General features: G+C 36.6%; 1 protein-coding gene, 2 long non-coding RNA genes and 1 pseudogene across 3 annotated transcripts; 3 read left to right on the plus strand and 1 right to left on the minus strand.

Moving 5' to 3' along the window:
• Positions 1 to 492: 492 nt before the first annotated feature.
• Positions 493 to 2,593, plus strand: LOC125476098. The gene is made up of 5 exons (XR_007257433.1): positions 493 to 723; positions 1,040 to 1,348; positions 1,723 to 1,776; positions 2,103 to 2,149; positions 2,449 to 2,593. It is a non-coding gene; the product is annotated as an uncharacterized LOC125476098 (long non-coding RNA).
• Positions 2,594 to 3,472: 879 nt separating this feature from the next.
• Positions 3,473 to 4,925, plus strand: LOC125476102. Its single transcript, XR_007257437.1, has 3 exons — positions 3,473 to 3,527; positions 4,613 to 4,799; positions 4,896 to 4,925. It is a non-coding gene; the product is annotated as an uncharacterized LOC125476102 (long non-coding RNA).
• Positions 4,926 to 15,087: 10,162 nt separating this feature from the next.
• Positions 15,088 to 16,499, minus strand: LOC125476042. The gene is made up of 2 exons (XM_048581761.1): positions 15,437 to 16,499; positions 15,088 to 15,125 (listed from the first exon to the last, which is right to left on the minus strand). Exons 1-2 carry the CDS (start codon positions 16,497 to 16,499, stop codon positions 15,088 to 15,090), a joined length of 1,101 nt encoding a protein of 366 aa, XP_048437718.1.
• Positions 16,500 to 17,089: 590 nt separating this feature from the next.
• Positions 17,090 to 27,046, plus strand: LOC103933356 (annotated as a pseudogene).
• Positions 27,047 to 27,524: the final 478 nt, after the last annotated feature.

Genomic DNA, 27,524 nt, shown 5'->3' on the forward strand with positions numbered 1-27,524 from the left:
CATTTCTTTCCTTCACAATCAAAGTCCAAAAAATTCAAAAAATAAGGACAAACTGGTAAAATATCATAACTAAAAAAAAAGCTATATTGAAAATCTAAATAAATAAATAAAAAAAGAAAATGGAATTTAAAACCAATTTGGATCACATCCTGTGTGAAGAAACACTTACAGATAGAAAGACGGAAACCATCTTTCGCACGATCAAAGCAGCAACTGCAGCGGTTGACAGACCCGACATGGAACCGCCATTTATTGCACGTTCTCCATCTCTCAGGTATTTTTCTTTATTTTCTTCTCTTCTCTTGCTCTTTTTTGTGTTGATTTCTTTCTCCATCAAGTCCCCACTTTCAGGAGTCCAGTCTCCTGGCCGCTGCTGCTCTCTCTCCCGATCATAATATTTAAGTAAGTTTTCCATTTTGTGCAAATCCCTAACCCCAACTTTCCGCCCTATTTAGCTATTGATTTCAACTTTTCATTCAACAACATGCATGCTTTTAGGGTTTCTCAACCTTAATTTAATTATTCTTCATCCAATTTCCACCAATTCATATCACTAATTAGGTCCATCTCTAATTCATTTGCTGGGAAAGGACAATGGAATACCCCGAGTGTTTAGTTGGGGTTTCGATTTGATTACAATTGGTTTTAATTTTGTCTCTGCTGCATTCACCATTGCTAAACCTGGGTTCTGTGCTTTGCATGCAAGGGGCTTTTCAAAATCAGGTACACCACCTTTTGAATTATGTATTAATTTTGTTTGTTGCATTGATTTCAAATGAAATTTTGATTCAGACAAATTATAGCATGTTTATAAGGCTTTTCCTCAACTGGGTTCTCTGATTTCTTTCTTTCGTTTAAAGATTCGGTTGAATTGGCTAAAAAAACAATGTGGGTGTTCAAGGTTCTGTTCGGAATCATTGTTGAGTTTCTGAACTTTCATCCATGGTTTCTGATTTTCTCAATTGGGATTATTTCTTACCAATTTCCTTTGAGATTCGCGCGTTTGTTTGTTAATGCTCTGTTTCTTCGTTTTTTACAGGGAATGAAACTGCTCTCTTCCTCTTCTTGACACCCACGTTGATAACACTGATCTTCAAGAGTTAAAGGAGAGGTCTCATTTACATTCAGTCCCTCATCAATATTTTTTTTTTGCCATCCCTTTTGCAAATTTATTTTTGTAGATTTTTATTTCAATGGATTTTTTTTTTTGGCTTTAGGGAATTTTTGTTTATAATAATCCATTTTTCGATTAATCGTGCTTTTTCCATTAGGTTTTCAAATTATCTATATTCGGTGTTGGCGGTGGAGATAAATGCGATCTGGTGTTGTGTGGGTGAGACATTGTAGGGTTAGTAGTTTGAAAATTCTCCGATTCTTTCTTCATTAGTCTATGTATTTTATTGATTTTTGTCCTACCAAGACTTTCTACTGTTTTGACTTATTTGAATTTCATTATCTGAACTCTGTTCTCTGAATTTGGTTACCTAAATCGTGCCTGGTATTTGATGTGGCCGGTGGCTTTGTATGGCTAGCTGGTGTTATTTGGGTTTAATTTTAGTTATAATGGGAGACAGGGCACATTAGTTATATCTGTGCTCATTAATTGATTAGGATTAGTATAGTAGTCTTTGCTAATTTATGCATTTTTATCTTTGTACTATTATAATCGTCCTTACGTATGTTGGGACTAAATTGAATAATAATGCTTCCTTTTCTACTCAGTGAAAACACATACCAAAGCAACAAAGCTATGGTGGTGGGAATAATCATTCTCAGGTATGTATGATATGAATGTGTGATATGAATTAGTTTGCCAAAGTTCATTGTAAGTAGATCGTACATATTTGATTCTCTGGGATATTGTAACTGTATTTCGGTTCATACTGGGGAATAGATTGCTTCTAATTAGAGTCTTTATGATGCTCACTATCAGTTCTCGCATGTATTGGGCAATGCAGTTTTGTTGGTTCATGTTAGGGAATAGGTTGCTTTTACTTTAAGCCTTTCTGATGGTCGCTATTAGTTCTCGCACATATGGGCAACGAAGTTTTGTTGTTTATCAGTTGTAGCAACATACTAAGTCATGATTGTTGCAACTGCAGTAAAGCGGCAATGGAGACCCGGCATCAGCATTTTCAAGTCGATCTGGGTAATCTCATAGCCTTCGACCCTCATCACAGATTCCCCTCCATCCCCTTCTCCAAATTATTTTTCTTTACTTATTCAATATCTCTATTTTTTGGTAATATTTTGTATACTTCTGGGCTTTTTGAAATTATTGCTCTTGAGAAATTAATTGAAAATTTACTTTTGGAAATTGGGATTTTATTTGGATTAATCCCATCAGTAAAGTGGCAGTCATAAGTGAAATAATGAATTTATCACACTATGCTGATGGGTTTTTGTTCAGTGGGTGAAATTCTGATTTGTTTTTTTCATGGTATTTAGGGAGGAATTAGTGAAGGAATGTATAAAGAGAGGGACCGAGTTGGTTTAAGCTATTGCGAATAGTCTTTTCAACTCACATTCAATTGAAGGCATAGACGGTCCCATTGTGCACATGTTCGCTTCCTGAAACTAAGCTGCCAAGATAGAAAGCATGTGAGTCATTCATCCTATGATTCTCCAACGATTTTATTTTAGTTTTTATTTTTTATTTTTATTTTTTAGGTTTGATCATGTATATGATTTTGGATATGATTTTGATGTGCAACGTAATATTTGGGTTTTGATGTGCAACGTAATATTTGTTACAGATAGTTCGATCAAAGAACAATATCATTGAATTTCACACACTTAAGAAAAACCCACTCACGTGCAATGAAGGGGTAACCATGTCAACGACTTCAGATCAAACATATGCAAATCGTTCAATTTCCTCCTTTTAGCATCTTCACCTCCAAATAGGATTAATGTAGAGCTTGCCCTGACTACAGTGTGACCAGTGCGAGCAACCTGCCATGCGTAAGATATGTGGGTGGGTTAAATTATCACTCCATTTAACTATCATTAGTTGAGTAATTCACAATTCCTCCAGCTCACTTCAACAATATATATGATTTTGGATTCGTGTTGGTGTAGCTAGGGACAATTATATCTGTGGATGGATGTTGGGTTGGAAGGTCTACTCATAAAGAAGAACAAATCTAAGGGTAGAGTGAAACTGAAAAGCAGCCAAACTTAAATTGCAATTTGCCAAAGAGCACGATTGGCCCTTTGTTTTAAAATTTTCATACTTCTCATTCTTATGTACCCTTATGTATCGGTAACGTGTATTCAACTTTAAAACTTTATCCGAAACCATTTGGTGGGTGTTTGGAATTTTGGAATTAGATTTTCAATTTGGTTTGTGAATTGCTAACTTTATCAACTCCTCTTGCTTAACTTTAATTATTTCAGTTGGCATTGGTTGCAGACCCATTTGTTGAGGCTCGAAGAAAAAGGAAGTGGGGAAAGTGTATTCTTGCCATATATTTTCTGTTGGGAGTGAGCATTGAAGAAAAGGGAAGGTGATAACAGCGGAAGAGGTGGCTTTTTGCTTTTGGCCTTTTGTTTTCTTCATTTTGCTTAATGTTGAGACTTGAGAAAAGAACTTCTAATGTTGAACCCCAATTCGAGAAGATAATGTGAAGAAAACAAATATTCGTAATTGTTATTATGTCCAAGATCAAACCAATTATGAACAATTGCTGTCCTCTAACAAAAAAAAATTTGACCGATGTTTAGTTATTCATAATCTTCTTCGTAATCTCAAATATCCATGTAGTCCAAAATCATCCCTAAACACCAGCGGGGTTCGAGAAGGATTTTGAATATCATAACAGTTATTCATAATTATGATTTTGTTAAGGAACCTTGCGTACATGCATTGTTTTTATTTTATTTTATTTTTTTTTTATTCATTTGAACCAAATCATCCCATCCCCATTTGCACCCCAACGACCAACAAAGCACCCCAAAATTTCTTAAGTTGTGTTGATCACAAATTATTGAAGATCATATCCTTAAACTAATGAACCAAAATTACTAATAAACATAATACCTAAGAAACCAAAATTACTAAAATTTTAAGGATATCATAACATTTTAGAGCTTATATGTGCATTGTTGAGTTATTAGAGCAAACTAATAAATATAATGAACCTACATTGAATACAAATTCTTCTTTGTCATGTGGTAGTTTTTTAGCCTCTTATTACGGGTTACACATTTCTAAAAACTTTTTATATTATGTCCAGCCCACATCCGTCATTTATGATAGGGTTTAGGGGTATTAAAAAAGTTTAAAATTCTACTCATCCAGTTGACATAAAAATTAAAACTCTATAAACAATGCTAATTTATAAAAGAAAAAAACATGAAAGCTAAATCATATCCAAGTCCTAACACCAACCGAGAAGTGTATATAAGCCCGTCATTTCCTTGCACTAATACTTATTACACTTCAAAAGTATTTTGTGATCATTTTATTTTGTTCTTTTGTATTATAGTGATGTGTAGATAAATGTTTTTTCTTCTTCTGTTCATAGACATCTACGTAGACTTTTTCGTATTTATGGAATGTCACAGAATTTGTATTCAATTTAGGTTCATTTATTTTTTAATTTTTTAGATAAATTTTTCCATGGAGCGTGGCCAAAGTCGTGCAAGACAATGGCGTCAATCATTGAGTCCTGAAGAACATCAAAGATATCTAGCTCGACGACGTCTAATAGCACAAGAAAAAAGACAACAAATTCCAACTCTATATGATGATCATACTATGACATCCCCCAGTAACATACAACAAGAAATTCCTGGTATTTATTTCATATTCCTTTTTCTTTAACTCATACTAATGCCAAAAAAAAAAAAAATCTAATTTCTAATTTTTCTTTTAACTATGCAACAAGTAGGTCCCAATAATATACAAGAACGGGTTCAGTTCGCTAACTATGATGTTGAGGTCGACCCCAGTAATATAGAACAACAAATTCCTGGTATTTATTTCAATTTCTTTATTTGTATTTGTTTCACACTTAAAAAATTAGGTTATTTTTTAAGAACAAAATTTAGTGAATTGAAATCTCATTGTATTCTTTTCTTCGATACTTTCATATTGATCTCAATGTTGTAGTTATTTTTAGTGGTAGTCTTACGAAATATTAGACTCACAACTAAATATATTAAATATTAAAGACAAAATTTTTAACTAATCGTATTATAATGTGGTCTATTTATTAGAACAAATTGAGCATGAAAGCGCGAATTCAAGGGTTTTGTCAGATATCACAAATCATGATGACCAAACTTCTACTAGAATGCGTACTCATATGGGACAGTTGGCACATTCAAATAGGTCACAAATATCTTATGGGATGCTCTCAATTCCTCCCCACAATGGTGAGCTTAGTATTAATTTTATCTTTATATAGATATGTGATTAGTTACAAAGAAAATTCTTATACTGAATGTTGGATATTCATGTAAAAATATCAGAAGAAGAACATGCAAATAGAACCAATTGTCATGTGCGCCAAACCAGAGGAAGAAGAAACCACAATTGTGCTAGAAATTATAATGAGAATCGGGGTATCCTAGGTTGCCAATTATCTGCTCCAACCATATGTCCGTACTGCTATGCACGATTGTTTGCTCGAGAAACTTTGAATATGTGTTGCTTGAAAGGAAGAATTGTTTTACCCCCAATACAATCCCCACCAGAAATGGTTGCTCTTTTCTCTGACCAAACAAATGAGGGTAGACACTTCAGGCAAAATATTCGAGCTTACAATCATGCATTTGCATTCACTTCAATGGGAGTACACGTGGATGAAAGAATTAATATTGGTGGTCGTGGGATTTACACATTTCGTGCTCAAGGTGCATTATATCATAAGATTGGTGGACTTTTACCAAATGAAGGGAACAGACCGCGATTTTTACAAGCTTATATATATGACACTGAGCATGAAGTTGAAAACCGAATGTGTGAAAGTGAAGTTTTAGATAGACGTGTGGTTGAAAAGATACAACATATGTTGAACAACCATAATCATTTTGTTCATACATTGCGAAGCCTTGGACAACGCCAAGATTTGCCGAATTGCAAGTTGATCCTAAAAGAGCAACCAATAGATCGGCGTCAGTATAGTCTACCATTAGCATCACAAGTTGCGGCAATTATAATAGATGGAGATAATGCCACAATTGCAAATGGAAGGGATATCGTGGTGGAGACAATTAGTGGAAGACTTTCTCACGTCCGAGACTATGTTGGATTTTATGATCCCTTACAATATCCACTATTGCTGCCTTACGGTACATATGGATGGGATGTTAACAGTCGTGATGATGGTGGAAGAGCAATAACATGTTGCGACTATTATGCTTATATGTTACAGGTTTGTACTGATAACATAATTTACTTCCCGGTATATATAGATGAATGATGATTCCTATATTAAAAGCAATATATGAAATTTGCTTTTGTAGATACGCCATAATGGATCATCACTTTTGCTTCGAGGTGGACGTCTCTTGCAACAATATGTTGTAGATAACTACATTAAAATTGAATCACAAAAACTTAGATGGTTGCGTTCTAATCAAGCCACAGTTAGAGCGGATCTCTACAAAGGACTTGAAGACTCTCTAAATGCAGGTCAACACAATGCAGGTATATATATCGTTTCAGTCATCGTTATTTAGAAATATAATTTTGTTTAAAGTGTGTACAATATATATAGCTAATTGAAAATAAAATATTATTAGGTAGCATCGGGCGTAGAATTATTTTACCATCATCATTTGTTGGAAACCCACGTGACATGTACCAACGATATCAAGACGCAATGACTTTGGTTCAAAGATTCGGAAAGCCAGATCTTTTTATTACCATGACATGTAACCCAAGTTGGGAAGAAATCAAAAGCGAATTACTCGCTGGACAAGCTCCACAAGATCGCCCTGACTTACTCACTAGAGTATTTCGTGCAAAACTTGAGCAACTAAAAGAAGACATCATTGAAAAGGGGGTATTGGGCAGTGTTGTTGCTTACGCATACGTTATTGAGTTTCAGAAACGTGGTCTTCCACATGTGCATATGCTGGTTGTGTTAGATGAAAATGATAAGATCAATAACCCAGATGAGTATAACCGAATTGTTAGAGCTGAAATACCAAATGAAGATGTAGAGCCTCAACTTTATAATGTGGTGTTAAAGCATATGATTCATGGCCCGTGTGGGATTCATAATCCTCTATCTCCATGTATGAAAAATAGGAGTTGTAAGAGAAAGTTTCCCAAACCATTTGCACCAGTCACCGTTCAAGGGAATGATTCGTATCCAATTTATCAAAGGCGAGGAAATCGATTGCCCGTCTCACTTAATCGACAAGGAAACTTAATGGTTGATAATAGTTGGGTCATTCCATATAATCCATGGTTGCTGTTAAGGTATGATTGTCACATCAATGTCGAAATTTGCGCAAGCATAAAAAGTGTCAAGTACTTATATAAGTATGTTTACAAAGGCCCAGACAGAGTGACAGTTGAAGTGCAATCAGACCCTCAATACGATGAAATAAAGCAGTTTCAGGATGCAAGATGGGTTTGCGCACCAGAGGCATTATGGAAAATATTCAAGTTCATTATTAATCGAATTTATCCATCTGTTGAGCGAATGCAAATACATCTTCCTAATATGCACCAAGTTCAGTTTCGTGCCGATGAAAGCATAACAAATATTCTACATGACGAGAGTACAAGAAAGACAATGTTGACTGAATTTTTTACACTTAATCATGTGGATGCAGAAGCGCGGCATTATTAACAAGAGTATAAACGAGTTTGATTTGCCCCAAATGACAAGAGGAAATGAATCAAGTTCAGGAATGACCGGATGTATTGAAGATGAAATATCCATATGTATTCCACAACAAGATCTTGATGCAATTGAACGCTTAAATGATGACCAAAAAAGTGCGTTTAACATAATAATGGGTGCAGTTCAACGATCGGATAATGCAACTTTTTTTGTGGATGGTCCCGGTGGAACTGGAAAAACTTACTTATATCGCGCATTGTTAGCAAGCTTGAGAAGGTTGGGGCACATAGTATTAGCAACAGCATCATCTGGAATAGCAGCTACGATATTGCCTGGTGGGAGGACAGCACATTCTAAATTCAAGATACCACTTAGTCTCGATGCATCATCGATGTGTTCGATCGGTAAACAATCTGATTTAGCAAAGCTAATACAAAAGGCAAAGGCAATTATTTGGGATGAAGCAACAATGACGCATCGTCATGCATTTGAAGCACTCGATCGAACGTTCAGAGACTTAACAGATATTGACTTACCATTTGGGGGGAAGATAATGATATTTGGGGGAGATTTTCGACAAGTTCTTCCTGTTATCCGGAAAGGAACCAAGTCCGAACTAATCCAAGCAAGTGTTGTTAAGGCATCATTTTGGTCACAAGTAAAGATTTTAAAACTCAAACAAAACATGAGATCCATAAATGATTGTGAATTTTCAGAATTTTTACTTCGTGTTGGTGATGGGAATGAAGATGTTATTATGGATGATATGGTAAAACTACCTGAATGCATGGTGATACCATGGGAGAGTGAGCATTCCATTAATCAATTAATTGCCAAAATCTTCCCTGACTTAGAGGATCATATAAATGATGCAACCTACATGGTGGAAAGGGCAGTGGTAACTCCTACAAATGAAGACGTTGATATGTTGAATGAAAAGATAATCAATATGTTTCCGGGTTTAGAAGAGACAATGTATTCATTTGATTCAGTTGAGGATGACGTAAGGAATTTGTATCAGCCAGAGTTCTTGAATTCAATCTCACTTGGTGGTTTGCCTCCGCACAAGTTAACTTTGAAAAGAGGTGCTCCAATCATGCTTTTAAGAAATATTGATCCGAAATTGGGATTGTGTAATGGTACAAGATTATTGTGTCATGGTTCTTACCGAAATCTTATTGATGCTGAAATTCTAACTGGACAATTTGCCGGATCCAGAGTTTTCTTACCAAGAATCCCTCTCAAAAGTACTGATACTGCTGGGCTTCCATTTGAACTTACAAGAAAGCAATTTCCAGTGAAACTAAGTTTCTCTATCACTATAAACAAATCTCAAGGTCAGACAATACCACATGTAGGCGTTTACCTTCCAGATCATGTCTTCAGCCATGGACAATTATATGTGGCTTTATCGAGGGGGGTCTCAAAGTCAACCACAACCGTGTTAGTAAAAAGTGGCTCCATAGTAGGCCAACAAGGTGTATTTACACGGAATGTAGTATACAAAGAAGTCTTGCTTCATTCCAGCTAATTATGGTGATTCCTAATAGGTAACAGCTTTATTAACGATAACATTTCAGTATGCATTTCTCACTTATCAATTAACTCTTTTTATTTGATTTTTAATTTTCTCACTATCGTTTGTAGATTGGCAATGAAAATTTGAAGCATCAATCATGAACAAATGGGTGGAAATTGCAGCATTGATGTCAATATGTAAACTTTCTTTTCAAAAGAAATAGTGACATATACACTCTATGAGTATTGTGAATAATGTACATATTGTTATGTAGGATTTATATTTTGACATTTAAATTGTTTTGTATTTTGCTACGAGTACTTACTGTTTTCATCTACTATTTTTTATTTATTTACATATACTTGCTATCGTTCATAGGCTTTAGGTAGGAACTTGCATCTAAAATCGTATGTTGTTTGATAAGTGCATGAATAACATTTAAATCATTACTTTACACAAAGTAAAAATGAAAAACATGATAACTTTTTAGGACGTGCATGATAAAAAAAAAGTTCCTCTTTGCACAATACATTTAAAGTATATCTTGACAATTACAATGGGAAAAACTAACACAATACACCTTTAGGGGCGCGTAGCGCCCGTGATGCAAAAATGCCTCTCGCACGCACGTTAGTGCGTGCAGAGAGGCTAGTTTATATTATTAGAACTTTTTTGGACAAAAAAACCCCTTCTCTACTCCAATATTTTCCAATTTTACCATTTGATCAATTTAGATAAGTGAAAATATACTTAAAAGAAAAATTCGTTTTTATGTTTTGGATGTGACAATATGGAATGTATATGCTTATTTAGTACTATGTTTTTCATTTGATTATTTATTGGTTTAAAATATTTTTTCTTTAATGGATAACGGGTCGGGTCATATTACCTGTTAATATTATCGGATTGATTTAGGATGAGGTCATTTTACCCGCTTATTTTAACGGGTATTACACAATACAACCCGTTAAGATATTGGATATGACATGAAAATAACACGAACACAGAAAACACGACACGAATGCCACCTGTATTACTTATACTGGGCCCACATATTTATCCAGTGTATGCCCGTTTTTTATCCTTCCGAAAACCTTTGTATCATTAGTCGGGTCCATCCATCTCGCTCCATCACTCTCGCTCTCTCGCTCTCTCGCTCTCTCGCATCGTTCTGCAAGCTCGCTGTCGTTGCCATCGCCAATCCCAGATTTTTCTTCCTCATTTTCTTCTCCTTCGTCTTCTCTCTCTCCTCACACCCACTTCCGAAGCAAGGGCTGAAAGAAGAAGAGCTAATTCTCAACAGGGTCTCTCTCAAGAACCCCAAATCAACTCAGTTCAAAAGTAAATCACGATGTTTCATCTTCTTCTTCCTCTTTCACCTTCTTCTTCTTCCAACTCTTTCACCTTCTTCTTCCTCTTTCACGATGCTTTCATCTTCTTCATCGCCCTCATCTTCAGTTCCTCATAGCAGTACCCGCACGGGTTCGCATGCCGCCGGTTCTGGATCCTGTTGCTCTGCTTATCACTGGGTATCATTTGGACAATGGGGTATAAAACCGACACAATGGGGTATAACTCGAGAAGTTGATGGAGAGAGATAACGAGGATAAGAATCTTATGGGAAAGTTCATCAAGGAGCTGAAGAAGAAAGGGTTGGAGTTTGATTTGTTAAAGGAGGTCGACACGCAAATTGGAGCAAATTGGTTGTAGAATGCTATGTTGGTTGCAGAACTTTTGTTCTGTGATTTTAATTTTGGGGATTTTTTGTCAAAGTAATTTGGGGAATTTACATTTGATGTCATATGGGAAAGATTTCATCTGGGCTTTTTATTTGAATAGGTTAGAAATATGATGGAATCTGGCGGCAGTGATTGAAGAGAGTGATGGAATTGTTGTTGGTCCCTCCCCTTCCTCAGATTCAAATCTGCAATTTATGCAAGAACAAAAAGTGGATTTTTCTATTTCAACAATCAGGTCATTAGTACGATACTACACCAAATACCCGACTAATTTAGTCAGTACTATCAATGCATAAATTATCTTATTCGATTGAAATAATCAGTACAGTTCAAGCTGTCAAACGAGGCAATAGTGTGCTGCTAGCAAAGAACAAAAGAAAGCTATTGGGATTTCACACCGTTCCCTCGTGTTAGTGAGGTCATGTGCACTACAAGTGCCAACTTAAATCACCACTAACTAATACACGTCACTCACTCTACATTGTTTAGATGTTCTAATCTCAACCATTTAATACATTTAAATACAACCTTCAAACATATGCAAACTATAAACTCAGAACTTCATGTTGGATTGCATTGTGATGCAATCCTTCCTGATCCATTGATCTTCATCAACAACATCCTTATGCTGCAACACTCATTGCCTACCGTATAACATGTTTTCTGATGCCGTTATGATTCCTCTTGCTCTTAGAGGAAAGGTTAATTATTAAGTTATACTAGCTCTTCCTAATCAATATTTGCCTTATGTCACTACCCCAGAATATAAGGCTTGGCCTACACTACTACATTTAACAGTAACGTTTTTGTGATGACGACAACTTCACCATGTAAAGGTACTTCGCTCGGCTAATTTTTCAGTTGACAGTGCAAAGCTAATCAACATTTCGGATTTACTATTGAATTTTGATGTATATTTGCTTGATGAAACAATTACAAGATGAAACATATATATAGGGAAGAAAAAGATCATAAGCCTAATTTTGCCTAACTTACCTATCTTGCTTGACTAACCTAACTTGCCTAACTTTGAACAAGAAAATTGACTAGCCTACCATTATTCTAACATGTTTATTTCATGCATTTTAACACTCCCCCTCAAGTTGGAGTGTGAATGTCGATGACACCCAACTTGCTAATTAAGACCTCAAATTGTGCCGAGCTTAGTGGTTTGGTGAACAAGTCTGCAGGTTGATTCGAGGTCCGTATGTAAGCTGTTTGCACCATTCCCATTTGAATCTTCTCACGTACTAAGTGACAGTCTATCTCTATATGCTTCGTTCGTTCATGAAACACTGGGTTCGAAGCAATGTGCATGGCAGCTTGATTATCACAAAACATTGTGACTGGTTGTGCATGATTTACTTGCAAGTCCTTCAAAATGTTTCTTAGCCATATAACTTCACAACAAGTAGTAGCCATAGAACGGTATTCTGCCTCTGCACTGGAACGAGATATTGTGTTTTGTTTCTTCGTTTTCCAAGATATCGGTGCTTGTCCAAGGAAGATACAATAACCGGTTATTGACCTTCTAGTGTCTTTACACCGAGCTCAATCAGCATCACAAAAGGCTTGTAGTTGTAGTGAACCTGTAGAAGGCAAAAGAATTCCCTGTCCAGGAGATTGTTTGATGTACCTGAGAACCTTATGCACCGCTTCAAGGTGTGGTTGTCGTGGCTTGTCCATGAATTGGCTCAACATATTAACCACATAAGTCAGGTCAGGTCGCGTGATGGTTAAGTAAATCAGCCTCCCTACGAGTCGCCTGTATGAAGAAGGATCATGTAGGAGCGTCCCATCAGTCTGTGTAAGGGACAGGTTTGGTTCCATTGGTAATCGTGAGGGCTTCGCACCAAGGAACCCAGCATCTTCTAGTATCTCCAACGCATATTTGCGTTGGCACAAGGCAATCCCTTGTTTAGATCTTGCAACTTCTATCCCCAAAAAGTATTTGAGTTTTCCCAAATCCTTTAGTTTAAAATGTTGGGAAAGGAAGAGTTTAGTCTCTTCAATTTCTCTCAAATTGTTACCTGCAAGTATCACGTCATCAACATACACAAGTAATGCCATGAAACTGCCTTGACAGTTTCGGACGAACAATGAGTAATCTGACCATGATTGATGAAAACCAGCAGTCTTGAGAGCACTAGACAGCTTGATAAACCATTGTCTCGAGGCCTGTTTTAAACCATAAATGGATTTGTGTAATTTGCATACTCGTGTCTCCCCCTTTCGTCCGAACCCAGGAGGCAGGGACATATAAACCTCCTCGTATAAGTCACCATGCAAAAATGCGTTGTTCACATCAAGTTGATGAAGATGCCAGCCTCGTATCGAGGCAATACTTAGGAGGACGCGAACGGTGGTGAGCTTGGCAACTGGAGCAAAAGTTTCCCGATAATCAAGCCCCTCAATTTGACTGTAGCCTTTAGCAACGAGACGAGCTTTGTAGCGTTCAACACTGCCGTCAGGTTTAAGCTTCACCTTATAGATCCATTTGCAACCGATGGGATGTTTGTGAGGTGGTAAGGGCACAAGAGTCCAAGTGCGATTGTCATGAAGGGCAACAATCTCTTTTTGCATGGCGTCACGCCATTTTGGATCCTGAACAGCCTGCGAAAAACTGGTGGGTTCTTTGATAATGGTGAGGGTGGTGAGAAAGGTTTTGTGAGTGGGGGATACATGGTCATAAAATAAATAATGAGATATGGGGTGAGATGTACCTGATGACTGGACCATGCTTGTGGAAGATGTGGGAGCAACACAGGAAGGGAGGGCCACCTCAACATGAAAGTCCTGCAAAAATGTGGAAGTTTTGGTCGGTCAAGTGCTACGATGGAGTGGAGGTGGTTGGTCTGGTGATGGAGTGGTTGGAGGTGGGGAAGAGTGTAGGGTATGTGAAGGTGTTGATAAGGTATCTGGTGGTGGAGTTGTAGTAGGTAAAGGAGATGAGAGTGGTGTGATGTCGGTAAGTGTGGGAGAGGTGGTGTTTATTTCTTCGGGTGCAAGGCTTGAGTGCGACTCAATGGGAGAGGTCAAGTCAAACGTGATGGGTGAGGGTGTAATGTTTGATGGAGACGGGGCAGCGGAAGTGGTATGATTTTGGAATGGAAAATGATTTTCAAAAAAAACAACATCCCTAGAAACAAAAGTCGTATTGTGTTTTATATCAAACAATTTATAACCCTTTTGACCATAAGGATACCCAAGAAAAATGCATTGGATTGCACGGGGGTCGAATTTAGAGGGCCTTTGGGCGTGTGTAGAAGCAAAACATAAACTACCGAAAACCTTTAAATGAGAATAGTTAGGTGCTTTGTGAAACAGTTTTTCGTAAGGTGTTTTACCTTGGAGAAGTGGAGTGGGTGTTCTATTGATGAGGTAGGCTGAGGTTAAGATTGCATCCCCCCAAAAACGTTTTGGCAAACAAGCTTGAAAGAGCAAAGCCCGAGCAACATTGAGCAAATGTCGGTGTTTACGTTCGGCAACACCATTTTGTTGTGGTGTGTTGACACAACTAGATTGATGTATGATGCCTTTGAGAGCATAAAATTGCTCAAGCTTAAACTCAGGGCCATTGTCACTTCGTATGATTTGAACTCTGGTATTGAATTGAGTCTCAATCATTTGAATGAATCCGACTAAAATGTCTTTTGTGTCAGATTTATGTTTCATCAAATAAACCCAAGTGCTTCTAGTGTAGTCATCTACGATGGTAAGGAAATACTTGGCACCTGAAATAGAAACAACTTGATAACCACCCCAAATATCAATATGCAATAATTCAAAACATGATTTGGTAGAAATAGAGCTCAAAGGAAAGGGTGATCTTGTTTGTTTGGCCAATGGGAAAATTAAACATTTTTCCAAATCACAAGCCTTATTGTTAAATAAAGGTAATAACGAAGTGGCTTTATGAGATAGGTGTCCTAGGCGTTGGTGCCAAAGCTTTGGTGAGACGGTTTGAATATTGTTGCATGTTCCTTTCTTTGATGGGTTGAGGTAGTAAAGTCCATCCCTTTCAGTTCCTGTCCCAATCATCTTCCCCGAGCGAAGGTCCTGAATGACACAAAATTGGGTGAAGAAAATGGTGACATATAAGGAATCATAGGCTAGTTTACTGATAGATATTAAATTCAACCTAAAGAACGGCACACATAGGACATTTTCAAGGATAAGATTATGAGAGAAAACAACTTGTCCAATGTGAGTGACTTTGGCAACGGAACCATCTGGCAGTTCAACTGTATGATTTTCAACAGCTCGTGAGTGTGTAAGGAGACTAGGACTGCAAACTATGTGATCCGTGGCACCACTGTCCAGGATCCAAATACTTTTGGTTCCTTTACATGAAAAAGAGAAGGCTTTACCTGAAAGTTCTTCATGACTAGGAGGATTACTGACTTGATTGGCAAATGATGATTTGTTCTTGTTCAACATCTGAAGGATTTGCTTGCAGTCCTCCTGAGAGAACGGGAAATTAGGCACTGTCTCTTGCTTGTTACTTTGTGAAACTTGATTGCCCTTTGAAGAAAAGAGACGATTGGATTCGGTCTCTGTGGCTGCTTTCCGTTTTTGACAGAAATCGAAGGTGTGGCCTTTCCATCCGCAAAAAGTGCACTTGAGATGTGCACGACAATTTTTGGTGATGTGATTGGTTTTATTGCACTTTCCACATCGCATCTCCTTGTCTTCAGGTGTAGGTTCTCGCGACAGATTCTTCACTGCAAAGACAGCAGTTTCTAGTTGTGTGCTTTTCCCATTGGAAACCTCTGCCTGGCGTTCATGTCGAAGGACCAATGCATATGCCTTGTTCACCGTAGGCAGTGGTTCGAGAAGAAGAGTATTGCTTCGAACCGTAGCATACGATTCGTTCAGTCCCATAAGGAACTTCATGGTTTTCTGAGTTTCAACATATGAGTTCATCTCATTCTTTGTTCCACAACTGCATGCTGGAATGGAACACAAAGTATCACGTTCATCCCATAAACTTTTAAGTTTAGTGAAGTAAGAACTTACACTCATATTGCTTTGGACGCAATCATGGATCTCGTTCTCAACATGGAACAGCTGAACTATATTCACATGTGAGAACCTCTCCTGCAGATCGGTCCACATTTGTCGAGCATCCTTGTAGTTGATGACACTCCCTGAAATCTCCTTTGACATGGAGCCTAGTAGCCATGTCTTGACCAAGTTGTTGCAGCGATTCCATTGCTGCAGCTCCTCAAAATTATCCTCACTTGGTTTGTTGATCGTCCCATCAACAAAACCAAGTTTGTTCTTGACCGTTAAGGCCATACTCATAGATTGAACCCATGTGTTGTAGTTGTCTTCCACCAATGGTTGTGGTACGAGGATTGCACCAGGTTGATCCGAGTGGTGGAGATAGAGCGGGTGGTTGGGATTTTCCCATTTTGAATGAGAGGCCATGCCTAGAATGGTTGACCTCGTGGCTGCTTTAGAGCTGTGTTTTGTGGTTTTTTCCAGATCACAGCTCTGATACCATATTGAATTTTGATGTATATTTGCTTGATGAAACAATTACAAGATGAAACATATATATAGGGAAGAAAAAGATCATAAGCCTAATTTTGCCTAACTTACCTATCTTGCTTGACTAACCTAACTTGCCTAACTTTGAACAAGAAAATTGACTAGCCTACCATTATTCCAACATGTTTATTTCATGCATTTTAACATTTACTCAAAGTGAAACGTAATATCTGAAGATTTGCCCGACAAAACTTGTGTTCGTCTGCTAGTTTTTCTTTGCCCGACGGCTCTTGTTGTCGACCCTGGCTTTCGTGTCGTTGGGCAAAGGCCCACGACCCACGATGATCATGTGGTACGTAGGTGGTGACGTGGGAACTACCAAAGAAGCCAGAAGCACCGACCGCTCTAAAATCTCTCAATTTCAATCAATTCCATAATTTATTTCTTTTACCACTCAAACCCTCTCTCTCTCTCTCTCTCTCTCTCTCTCTCTCTCTCTCTCTAAGTGTGTGTGATATTGGTGATCGATGGCGATGGGTGCTGGTCGGATATGTAATGCTCTGCATGGGTTGAAGCCAGTGTTGTTAATGGTGGTGGTTCAGTTTGCATTTGCAGGAGTTAATGTTCTCTACAAACTGGCCGCTAACGATGGAATGAACTTAAGGATTCTTGTTGCATATCGCTTCATTTTTGGAACCGCCTTCCTTCTTCCTATTGCTCTTTTCTTTGAAAGGTGATCATTTGCAATTTTGCACCTCTCTCCTTTCTTCTTATACATAACATAACTTATTATTTTTTGTTTTTCCATAGAAATATTCAGTGCCATATAATACCTATTTTTTGTTATTTTGTGAATCTTTTTTCTCCTTACAGAAAAAATAAAAATCATATTATTGTCTAGTTATTAGCTCTCTCTCTCTCTCTCTCTCTCTCTCTCTCTCTCTCTCTCTCTGTGTAAAGTAGCTGCATAATCTTCTAATGTATTTACAGTAATGTTTGAGAACATTCAATAAGTTCATCATATATGCACGTACGAGAAGTGTCATTGGCTTTAAACAAAAAGGAGAAAAGAGAGATAGCAAGCAAACCATATCTGCTACTTTTTTAAAACAGTTAACTGGTGTTTATTTTTGCATGCAGGAAGAACAGGCCAAAACTCACATGGATGGTACTCCTGCAAGGATTTTTGTCTGGCTTGTTCGGGTAAGAACCGTATCCATGTGCAATTGTCTTTCTTCCAAATCATGATCTTCTCCTACGTTATAATTGGAAATAATATTTGTTTGGGGAGTAAGTAATTGTAATCGTACGTATAAGCTATATTTATATTTATTGGTACGTATATATTGGTTGTGCATGCTGTAGATATTAGTGCTTACAGGGGTGGTCCACTATAAATGGAATTGCCAACTGTATATCTCTGTAAATACGCATGTCCACAACTTTTTTACGTAACTTTTGCACCAATATATATTTGATCTTTCTAGGGCTCATAAGGCAGCATCCACAGTTTTTCCATTTTCAAAAAATAAAAAAAATGAAAAAAAACGAAAAGAAAAGAACTTATTTGATATGTACATATATACACCATAGCAGTGCCGTTCCATGCTAATAATATAAATATACATTAATTGTTTATTTATGTCCTTATTTCAATGAAATGAGATGCCATGCGTCTTCTCCAAATAAATAGAAGAAAAAAAGGAAAATATGCTAAAATCGTCTTTAATGACTATATATTCTATTTTCCATGTATTTAAATGACTATTAATTAATTAACATTAATTTTGCAGTGGATCTTTATCACAAAATTTGTACATTGAAAGCTTAGCCTTAACATCGGCCATATTTGCTTCTGCCATAGCCCAACTCATCCCAGCTATTACTTTCATCTTGGCCATCACCTTCAGGTAACATATTTTCCAGCTTTATTATTATTTTGAAAAAAAAATTATAGTATTAGTCTTTGAAGTTAAGCCTAATTGAAGCTTTGGCCTTCAATTTAAAAATTTGTGAGTATTGTTATTATACTCGTCTGAATGTGGAGCAATAATTCATTTTAGTAACACAACTTTTAAAAGATAAATAATAGATGAAGTTCTGATGAAGATATCTAAAACAATTATCAGACACATTGACCTAAATGGATCGAAGAGAATGAGCAGTGAAACTAAGAAAAGTCAAAAGTACAATCAAGGAGAATTGAAGGCAAAATTAAGCATGAAGATGTAGATAATTGATGATATTTAACATTTTTATTATTAACATTAATCATGATCATTTTTCTTAAGCTGGAGAAGTTGAATTTGAGAAGCCTAACAGGGAAGGCGAAGATAGTCGGAACATTAATAGTAATAGGTGGAGCAATGCTTCTGGCCTTTTATGAGGGTGTGGAAAATCAAAATATGGTCCATGCATGTTGCCCTTTTACATACTAGTCAGCAATAACACAGCCACTTGGCATCATTACCGCAAACAGATTCTGGTGATCGACTATTGGGTTGTCTACTGGCCTTCGGAAGCTGTATTTGTTACGCTATATGGCTCATTATCCTGGTGATTCTCTTACCAATTTTTTTTTTCTTGACGGCATCTGACTAAAGCTTCTAACCCACCACTTAATTTTGGCTATATTTTTAGGTAACCTTTAACTCATGTAGGCTTTTTTTTTTTCCTTCTAAAAATTTGACCTTTCCCTGTGAAACTAATATTTTATGACCCTTAATTAATCCATCTCATTGTCACTTAGTAATATGATCTAGTGATATTCATTTTCACTTGTAAGTAAGAGATTTTAGGTTCGATTCCTACCAAATGCGAATTTGAACCATATTATTGCTAGCAAATTGTGAGGCTAATGTCACCTCCCTTTAGTGTAGATAATATTGTTTGTTCAAAATAATAGTAATAATAATAATAATCTGTCTCATTTCTTTTTCTAGAGTTAAACCCAATGACAAGAATCCAACTAAGCAAATTTTCATTTATGGCTTAGTGACTCGTATTCTATAAACTTTTCATCCTAGAATGCCCCTCATTATTTTAAAGCAAATTTGGTGGAATATATTGCAAATCTGGTAACGATTTCATAAATGGTGTTTAAATTTTTTAATTGATTGGTAGGTCCAGTTTTTTTCCCTTTTTCTTCTATCAAATTTCAAAATTTATAATTGATTTTTTTTAAGACAATACTACACTTTGCTGCTCTTTTTAACATGTTCTTGCTCTTTACATATGTTTGTGTTTGAAAACTAATTTACTTGTATTTTCTTGCAGCTAGGTAAATTATTGTACAAGCAAATATAGATAAATTAATATACATTTAAAGGCAGGTGATTAGTATAAATATAATCGTAGGTAAATCAATTATATCAAAAGAATGCAGGTAAATTATTGAATTTTAAATTATAGGTAAATTAATCAATATGTGGATATATTAGTAGTTATAGATATTATTTATATTTGTAATACGTGGTTTTAAAACAAGAGCTCATTGCTCATGAGTGCTACTAAACTCATCTCATTATCTTATTGTCCGACCCACATTATAATTCTATTCACTATAAGAAGTTTAAAAATTAAAATGTTATTTCTTCACCCATTGTTATTCCTAAAATATCCTCTCTTTTTTTTCTTTTCTTTTTATTTTTTTATTTTTTTTATTTTAACAAACGATATTATCTACACTAAGGGGATGAGGTGGGCTAAACCTTACAATGTGCTATCAATAATGTGGTTCAAAATTGCATTTGACAATAATCGAACATAAGACCTCTCACTTATAAATGAAGAGGAATACCACTAGACCATAGTACTAAGTGGTTCCTCTAATTTATATCTAAACTAATTCTATTTTAGTTTTTCAGAATGTCATTACCCTTGCTGTACCAACCCCCTCAAAACGTCACCCACCATAGTCAGCAACCAAAACCTTTAACACTTGATTGGCGGCATCTCCTTTGGGAAGAGAGAAACGGAAGAGGGAAGTAGAGAGAGAAACGGGAGTGGGAGAACACAGAGGACGGGGGAGAGAAACGATGAAGCATGGGTGGGGAGTAATGGGGTAGGGTTTATGAAGTGGTGGTGAGTGATGAGAAGGGAGAATTTATTTCGGTGCTGACCGGGAAAAATGAAGGGATCGGTGTCCATTTCGAGCGGAGTTTGTGGCCATGAGGGAATTAGTTAAATTGGTAAGAAGTTGGGATACCTCTCTTTGTTGGCATTGGTGGCTCAAGTTATTGTCCTATTTCAGTTTTTCCAGTTTCGACAAAGAGAGAGATGGAGAGACAGTTGGGGGGAAAGGAACAGGGTGGGGACAGGGGAAAGGTAGCTGGGTTTTTTCTAGGTTATTTTATTTTTTATTTTTAGCTATAATAACATGAATTATAATGAAATAAATAAGGGTTTAAAAGCTGTTTTCAAAAGGATAAATATGTCATTAATATTTTTATTAAAATGTGGGTGAAAAAATAGGACAATAGGATGAGTTTATCAACATCCTTGCTCATTGATCATAATTAAAGGTGATTAAAATAAATATAACCGTAGGTAAATCATTTATATCAAAACAATGTAGGTAAATTATTGAATTTTTATAATATAGGTAAATTAGTTTATATGTAGATATATTACATAGTATAATATATTAGTAGTTATAGATATTATTTATATTTGTAATACCTGGTTTTAAAACAGGAATTCATTGCTCATTTGTCATAATTAAGGGTAAGTAATAATAACACTTATTGTTCAACCCAAAAAAAAAAAAAAAAAACACTTATTGACATATTTAGGGTATTGTGGCATGAGTTGTAAATATTTTATAATAATATGTCATTTATTTGCCTACATAGCTACATAGTAGACTATTTGAATTTTGGATTGAGAGCTATTAGACCCACCCCATGATTTTATTTTCACACTCACATTATAATCTCACTCACCTTAAAAAGTTAAAAAATTAAAATGTTATTTCTCCACCCATTATTATTCCCAAAATAAACCCTTAATATATACATACATATGAAATTATAAAATTCTCTTAAGAAATATAACAAATAATATGTAAATGAAAACCACTAAGGTCTGCAAATTCAAATGGAAACGATAGAGGTATCCAAATTCCAAAGAATTCGAGAACGACAAATTCAAAATTACGACGGATAAATTCAAATGATCTACACACAAATTATTCTTCTACCTTTTCAATGGAAAAATAATCTTCTACCTCTTCCGTAAAAGTGTCATCTTCCACAAATTCAATGAAAAAGTCATCTTCTAAGTCCATAGATATTTTTTTACTCTCTAAATTAAGGAGATGAAAATATGAGTTAGAGTTTAAGGTAGACAAATCGTTCCCACACGCAACTTTTTTTATTTATTTTTAAATTAAGCAAAACAAGATAATTAATGTCTTTATGAGTTACAAGGATCTATCTTTTTGCCAGCAAAGGTTGACTTAGTTGGTAAGGTGCTTACCTTATGTTTCACCCCACCAAGGTTCAAGTCCTGCTGCTAGCAGTCCTTATTAGTGCGTGATCTGTAAATTCCTATGTAAATCTATACCAGTGGTAGTGACAGTTAAGTGTCACGCATAAGTCCTTTCAGCTTGAGGTTGTGTGTATATCTTGACACTGGTGGACACAATATTATTAGGAGTCCGTTTGATATGCTTGCGACGCATGCCAATCATATTAATATAGAGATTTCCCAGGTATTCAAGATACATTATACTGGAATTTAATTATATTTTCATTTTTTTCAAGAACAAGTTCGTTTGTCTCGATGAGATGGATCTCGCCTTCCAGTTCAGAGGTATCAGAATCACTTGTTTTGATACCATGGTCTGAGGGGTCCAATCTAAGGAGCCTGACCTGCTCCGAGCCACACACTCCGAAGCTTACTGGCCATTTCGGCCACTCTGAGTGGAGTCCCAAAAATCATTGTCCCACAATGAGTCTCGTATTTAATAAAAATCATTATTAAATCTGTCAATTCAATGAAAAGGAAAATTTATAAAGTCAAATCTAATGTCTGTAATTCAAGTAATTAAGAGCACTCACTCATCATTGTATCTTTTCTTCTATCGAATTTCTTCTCCTTCAACATCTCTTGTGAACAAAAACAAAACCAAAATTCGTCTTCCTATAAATAAATTAATGAAGAAGAAGCTTTTCATTTATAAATAAATTAGCATTTGTCTTCCTATTAATTTCCGTTTCATCTTTTCACAAGATGATGATAGTAGCTAGTGTTAACATTTTGGATTTATTCAGCTAATTATTTTTTGGGTGCAATTCATAGACTAAAATGAGTGTGACATACCCTTGCTATTATTCAAGCACTGCTCTAATGTCAGCAATGGGGTCAATCCAGGCCGTTGGTTTTGCCCTCTGCAAGGAGAGGGACTGGAGCCAATGGATGCTAGGTTGGAATATTAGGCTTCTAACAGTGGCATACTCGGTACGTCACACCCTTCTTTTACTGGTTATTTATTGTTTTAACATTTTCTTCATCTTTATCTTGAGTACTTGAATTTATAGTCAATTATTAATTAATTGAATCTATCTATATCTATATATTAATAATTGGATCTATCTATATATGTTGGTGACTTTATGCTGTAGGGAATTATGGTCACCGGGCTAAGTGCTGCATTTATTGCTTTGTGCATAGACATGCGAGGCCCTTTGTTTGTATCTATTTTCAACCCTCTCATGTTAATGCTCGTTGTCATCGTTGGGTCTTTGGTATTAGACGAGAAGTTGCATCTTGGAAGGTATGTACGTACTCTTGACTGAAAAACTTGATTTTCGCATTATAACATGGTCATCTTGCATTTTCTCGAATAGTAACTGTTTTGTTAATTGATATTGTTCTAATTTATCGTTGATTATTCTCTAAAATATGTATATTGTTGACAATGAGTCCCTCAGCATTGTGGAACTTTGTCGTCACATTCTCACTTATATTCTTAAATATACATGTCCTTGCTAGTGTGAACCCGCAAATGAACCCGCAAATGAGCGGTAAAGAGATCATGTGCAAGGGCTCGAAGAGAACTAGTGTGAAGGAGAATCATAATCGACAAAGATTCACATCCTTCTTTGAGGACCCATATTGGTATTAGACGAGAAGTTGCATCTTGGAAGGTATGTACGTACTCTTGACTGAAAAACTTGATTTTCGCATTATAACATGGTCATCTTGCATTTTTTCGAATAGTAACGGTTTTGTTAATTGATATTGTTCTAATTTATCGTTGATTATTCTCTAAAATATGTATATTATTGAGAATGAGTCCCTCAGCATTGTGGAAACTTTGTCGTCACATTCTCACTTATATTCTTAAATATACATGTCCTTGCTAGTGTGAACCCACAAATGAACCCGCAAATGAGCGGTAAAGAGATCACGTGCAAGGGCTCGAAGAGAACTAGTGTGAAGGAGAATCATAATCGACAAAGATTCACATCTTTCTTTGAGGACCCATATTGGTATGTTGCGGCGGTGCAACTTGGCACATGGAATGCACACTCAAATGCGTAAATCGTCAGGTTCGTACCCAGTAACCAACTGTAACGTCATATAGGTTGGGTGGCAATGGGCCTTAAGGCAGACCAACACAGTTGCGTACAAGATTGCATAGCCCTAGGCAGAAACCGAAAACTTGTTACATTCACCAAAATCCGGGCAATCATTTAAATTGCACTTTATGATCACTCGGCGAGGCTATTTGGGGTGAACATGGGAATTCGATGTTCAATTGTAAACCCAAAATACATGCAATACTTTATCAAAAACTGTCGATATAAACTCTCTTGCATTATCCAGTTTCCCGAACTTTATGGGATAAGTAGAGTGGTAAACCCTTAATCGGCCAAGAGGTTTAGCAGCAATGTGTGTGGACAAACATGTGACCAATTTGTCGATTCATCAACCAAAACCATAAACCTTTATATGGTTCGTATTTTGGTTGGATTAGTCAACATATATTCCCTTGAATCCACTGTGAAAAGGGTGTGATTTCGTATCTTTGCAAGGAATAATATAGAAAATTAATGTCCCTAATGAGCAGGCTTGGAAAAGTGTGCTTGTAGGCACAAGATCCTTACTTCGAGTAAGGAGATGCGTCGTAACATCATTGTTCGACCTAAGTGTCCCAAATGGTCGTGCCAAAGCAAGTAAACTGCTCAATCACTAGGCTCCAGGCTGGACACATGTGGTGTGTTCCCAGTTGGGAAACAACCTATTGGCCCCAAATCAAAGCTGCATGCTCATTTTTGGAGGTGGTGCAAAGATATTCCACTCTATTTTCTTCGGTGGTTTCATTTATGATTATCGTTCCCTTGAATATCCTTAAAAACTCAACGACATGGAGAATTTAAGGTCCCTTAAATGGTAATTTGGTACCATTCATACAATGAGGAGCGTGCCAATGCTCTTAATCATGTTGGATAGACCTGAAGTCCTTGTTAGAAATGTGATTTAGGTGTAAAGTTAGTGTGCGTAGCATCGCATTCATCTTGACAACTAACTTTCTCACATTCCTATCTAATCACATGTTTAATTGAATTTGGTCACATGTATACAAGAAACATAATTCAATTAACTCATATTTGAAGACAATATCAATAAGATTATCCATAAGTAAAACATACACCAAACTTGAATCCAAGAACATGGAAAAATGTTCACAAAGTAATGGTTTACTAAGGGGATTATGCCAACAAGGCCATCCATGTCAAAATTCTGCTCTTCCAACGATGTTTGGTGGAGCAAAATTAGTGTCACAGATTGGCTACGAGAATGGTACTCCTCAACAACATTGGTAGGGGCACGAACATGTGTATAACCAATGATCTATTCCATCGAGATGGAAGTAGATTTTGTAGGGTTAAGGTTCGAGAATATTTTTCCTTATTCTTGAAGTTTTTAGGTCTTAGGTGCCAACGATCATGCTTCAGGCATGATGCCACACCTTGGTATGCCTTGATTCTACCATATGTTGTAAAAACAAACTCAAAATTGGATCGTGAGATAAATAGACCCCGAATTGGATTTGGTAGGCTTCAGCCGAAGCTGGAAGGGTCTGTTCGATAAGTCTCTGGCGAAGCAGAGCAGCACTGTTCGGTGCACCTGTGCCTAAGCAGGGCACAACCGTTTTGGTAGGCTGTGATCGAACTGCGTCAAGCCATTTGGTAGACTCCAGCCGAACCGAGTCTATGTCGTTCTCTCACGTTTATGGTAGTAATCAGATCCAAGAATTTGGTAAACTTCCGCTTTATACATTGCTACTTCAGTTGCAAGTTAGAAACATGGAAGGACTAGAAAATTATTCTCTAGTCAAAATTTGATCGAATTTATAAACTTTAGAATTGTATTCATTCATGGACGTAATCATGGTGTGCTTCAGGCAATGTCTTGTACCCTACATAAAGTGGTTTCTATTAGAAACATCCAAATAAGGGAAATCAAACTTGTGACGATTCGATAATCCATTGAATTTGGAGGGAACAAGATTGTGATTGGTGCTATGGGAATGAATCATCCATAAGCATCAAAGTTAGAACATTCGAGTTTTAAGACATGGTTTTCATGAAAAACGTCGGGTTTTCATGGGTGTATTGTTTTATGAAAACTTTGGGTTTCAAAGGCACTAAATTTGAAACTAGAGGTTCAATTTAGTTTATGAACATTTAGTTCATAAAAGAAAGCGTTCCAGCAAGAAACTGAATACAATATGCTGTTTTAAGTGTAGTGGATTTGAGGTTCTTCGGGAACTCAAGTGTGAGAGCTTCGTTACTACGAAAGTATGTGAACGGTTCAGAGAAAAGAAATAAAATATTGAATCATTAGTATCCAAGAGTGGGTTTCAGACCAATAATTTTGGATTTCTTATTAATGGACTGTTGGTCATTTTTAATTAATTTACTATATCGGGACCATTCAGGGTGGATCGTAGAAGCAAAAATAATGGCATTCGGGTCTTATTAGCTTCAATTGGCGGCAGGCCAAGTGACAAGTGAATTATAGCTTAATTAGCATTAATAAAAAATATCCCAAAAATATTTGGGTATGGTTAAAAAGCACGGGATGGCAAAATATGGCGTCGGGTCGAAAAAAACCTAAAATGGCACAGCCCATCACGTGTGGGCTGGTTGTGTGAGGCCTGCAGCAAAAATTGCATGTCTTTGGGCTCGGGTCAGGCTGCACGGGGCAGCTCATTCAAGAAGTGGGTTGCAATTGCAATTGCACGGGTCAGGCTTGGGAAAAAAAAACTGTTGTGCAGCCCAGCATACAATCAAGCAGTTAAAGGCAGCGAGGCCCAGCAGCGCAAAGGCTACCGGCGATGGGCCGAGGCGCTAGAAGGCCAGCACGTTTGCTGGCATCTATATCAGACCGAGGGCTTGAAGCCCATGCACCAAGGACCCAAGCAGCAGGCTTGGTCCAATTTGATCAGTAAGCCTGAAAAGGCTGTCTAATTGCTTACCCAAGCTTCAGGCTTGGTGCGTTTCAACCGCAAACTTTTCCCAAAAGTTTAATTGTTTTTTTTTCCCGACAATCTTAGGGTTTGGAAAAACCCTAAATTTCTTCTAATTTCTTTTGATTCTTTGACTCACATATTCCACATAACAAAAATTGCGTAATGCATGACACGTATATATATTGATAAATATATGAAACATATACAATATATATATCGGAAGGAAAATATAAACATAGAAGGGTTCATGCATCATGACGAATGTTTTCATGCTTCAAGGGCGTTTCAAATATCTTACTTTATTTTAAGCGTACTTGATTGGCAAAAAACTATAAAAGCCTTTGAATTTGTAGATCCTTCAAGGAAAGCCAGAATTGCATCTCCAATGCGTTATATCACGTTCAATAAAGAGAAATTAAATTGAATCAATAGCATGTATATCAATTCAATAAAATAATAAATTAATCATAAAAGAA

This window comes from the organism of the source record quoted next, unplaced genomic scaffold, assembly GCF_019419815.1.
Source record: "Pyrus x bretschneideri cultivar Hongxiangsu unplaced genomic scaffold, Pyrus_bretschneideri_v1 Contig17, whole genome shotgun sequence".
Classification (NCBI taxonomy): domain Eukaryota; kingdom Viridiplantae; phylum Streptophyta; class Magnoliopsida; order Rosales; family Rosaceae; genus Pyrus; species Pyrus x bretschneideri.

Excerpts from the sequence above, each read along its gene's own strand:
- LOC125476042 (XM_048581761.1), bottom strand. The coding sequence starts at position 16,499 with ATGGCCTCTCATTCAAAATGGGAAAATCCCAACCACCCGCTCTATCTC. Across the intron at positions 15,126-15,436 it reads TAGTCATGAAGAACTTTCAG|GACCTTCGCTCGGGGAAGAT; the intron begins GTAAAGCCTTCT and ends TGTGTCATTCAG.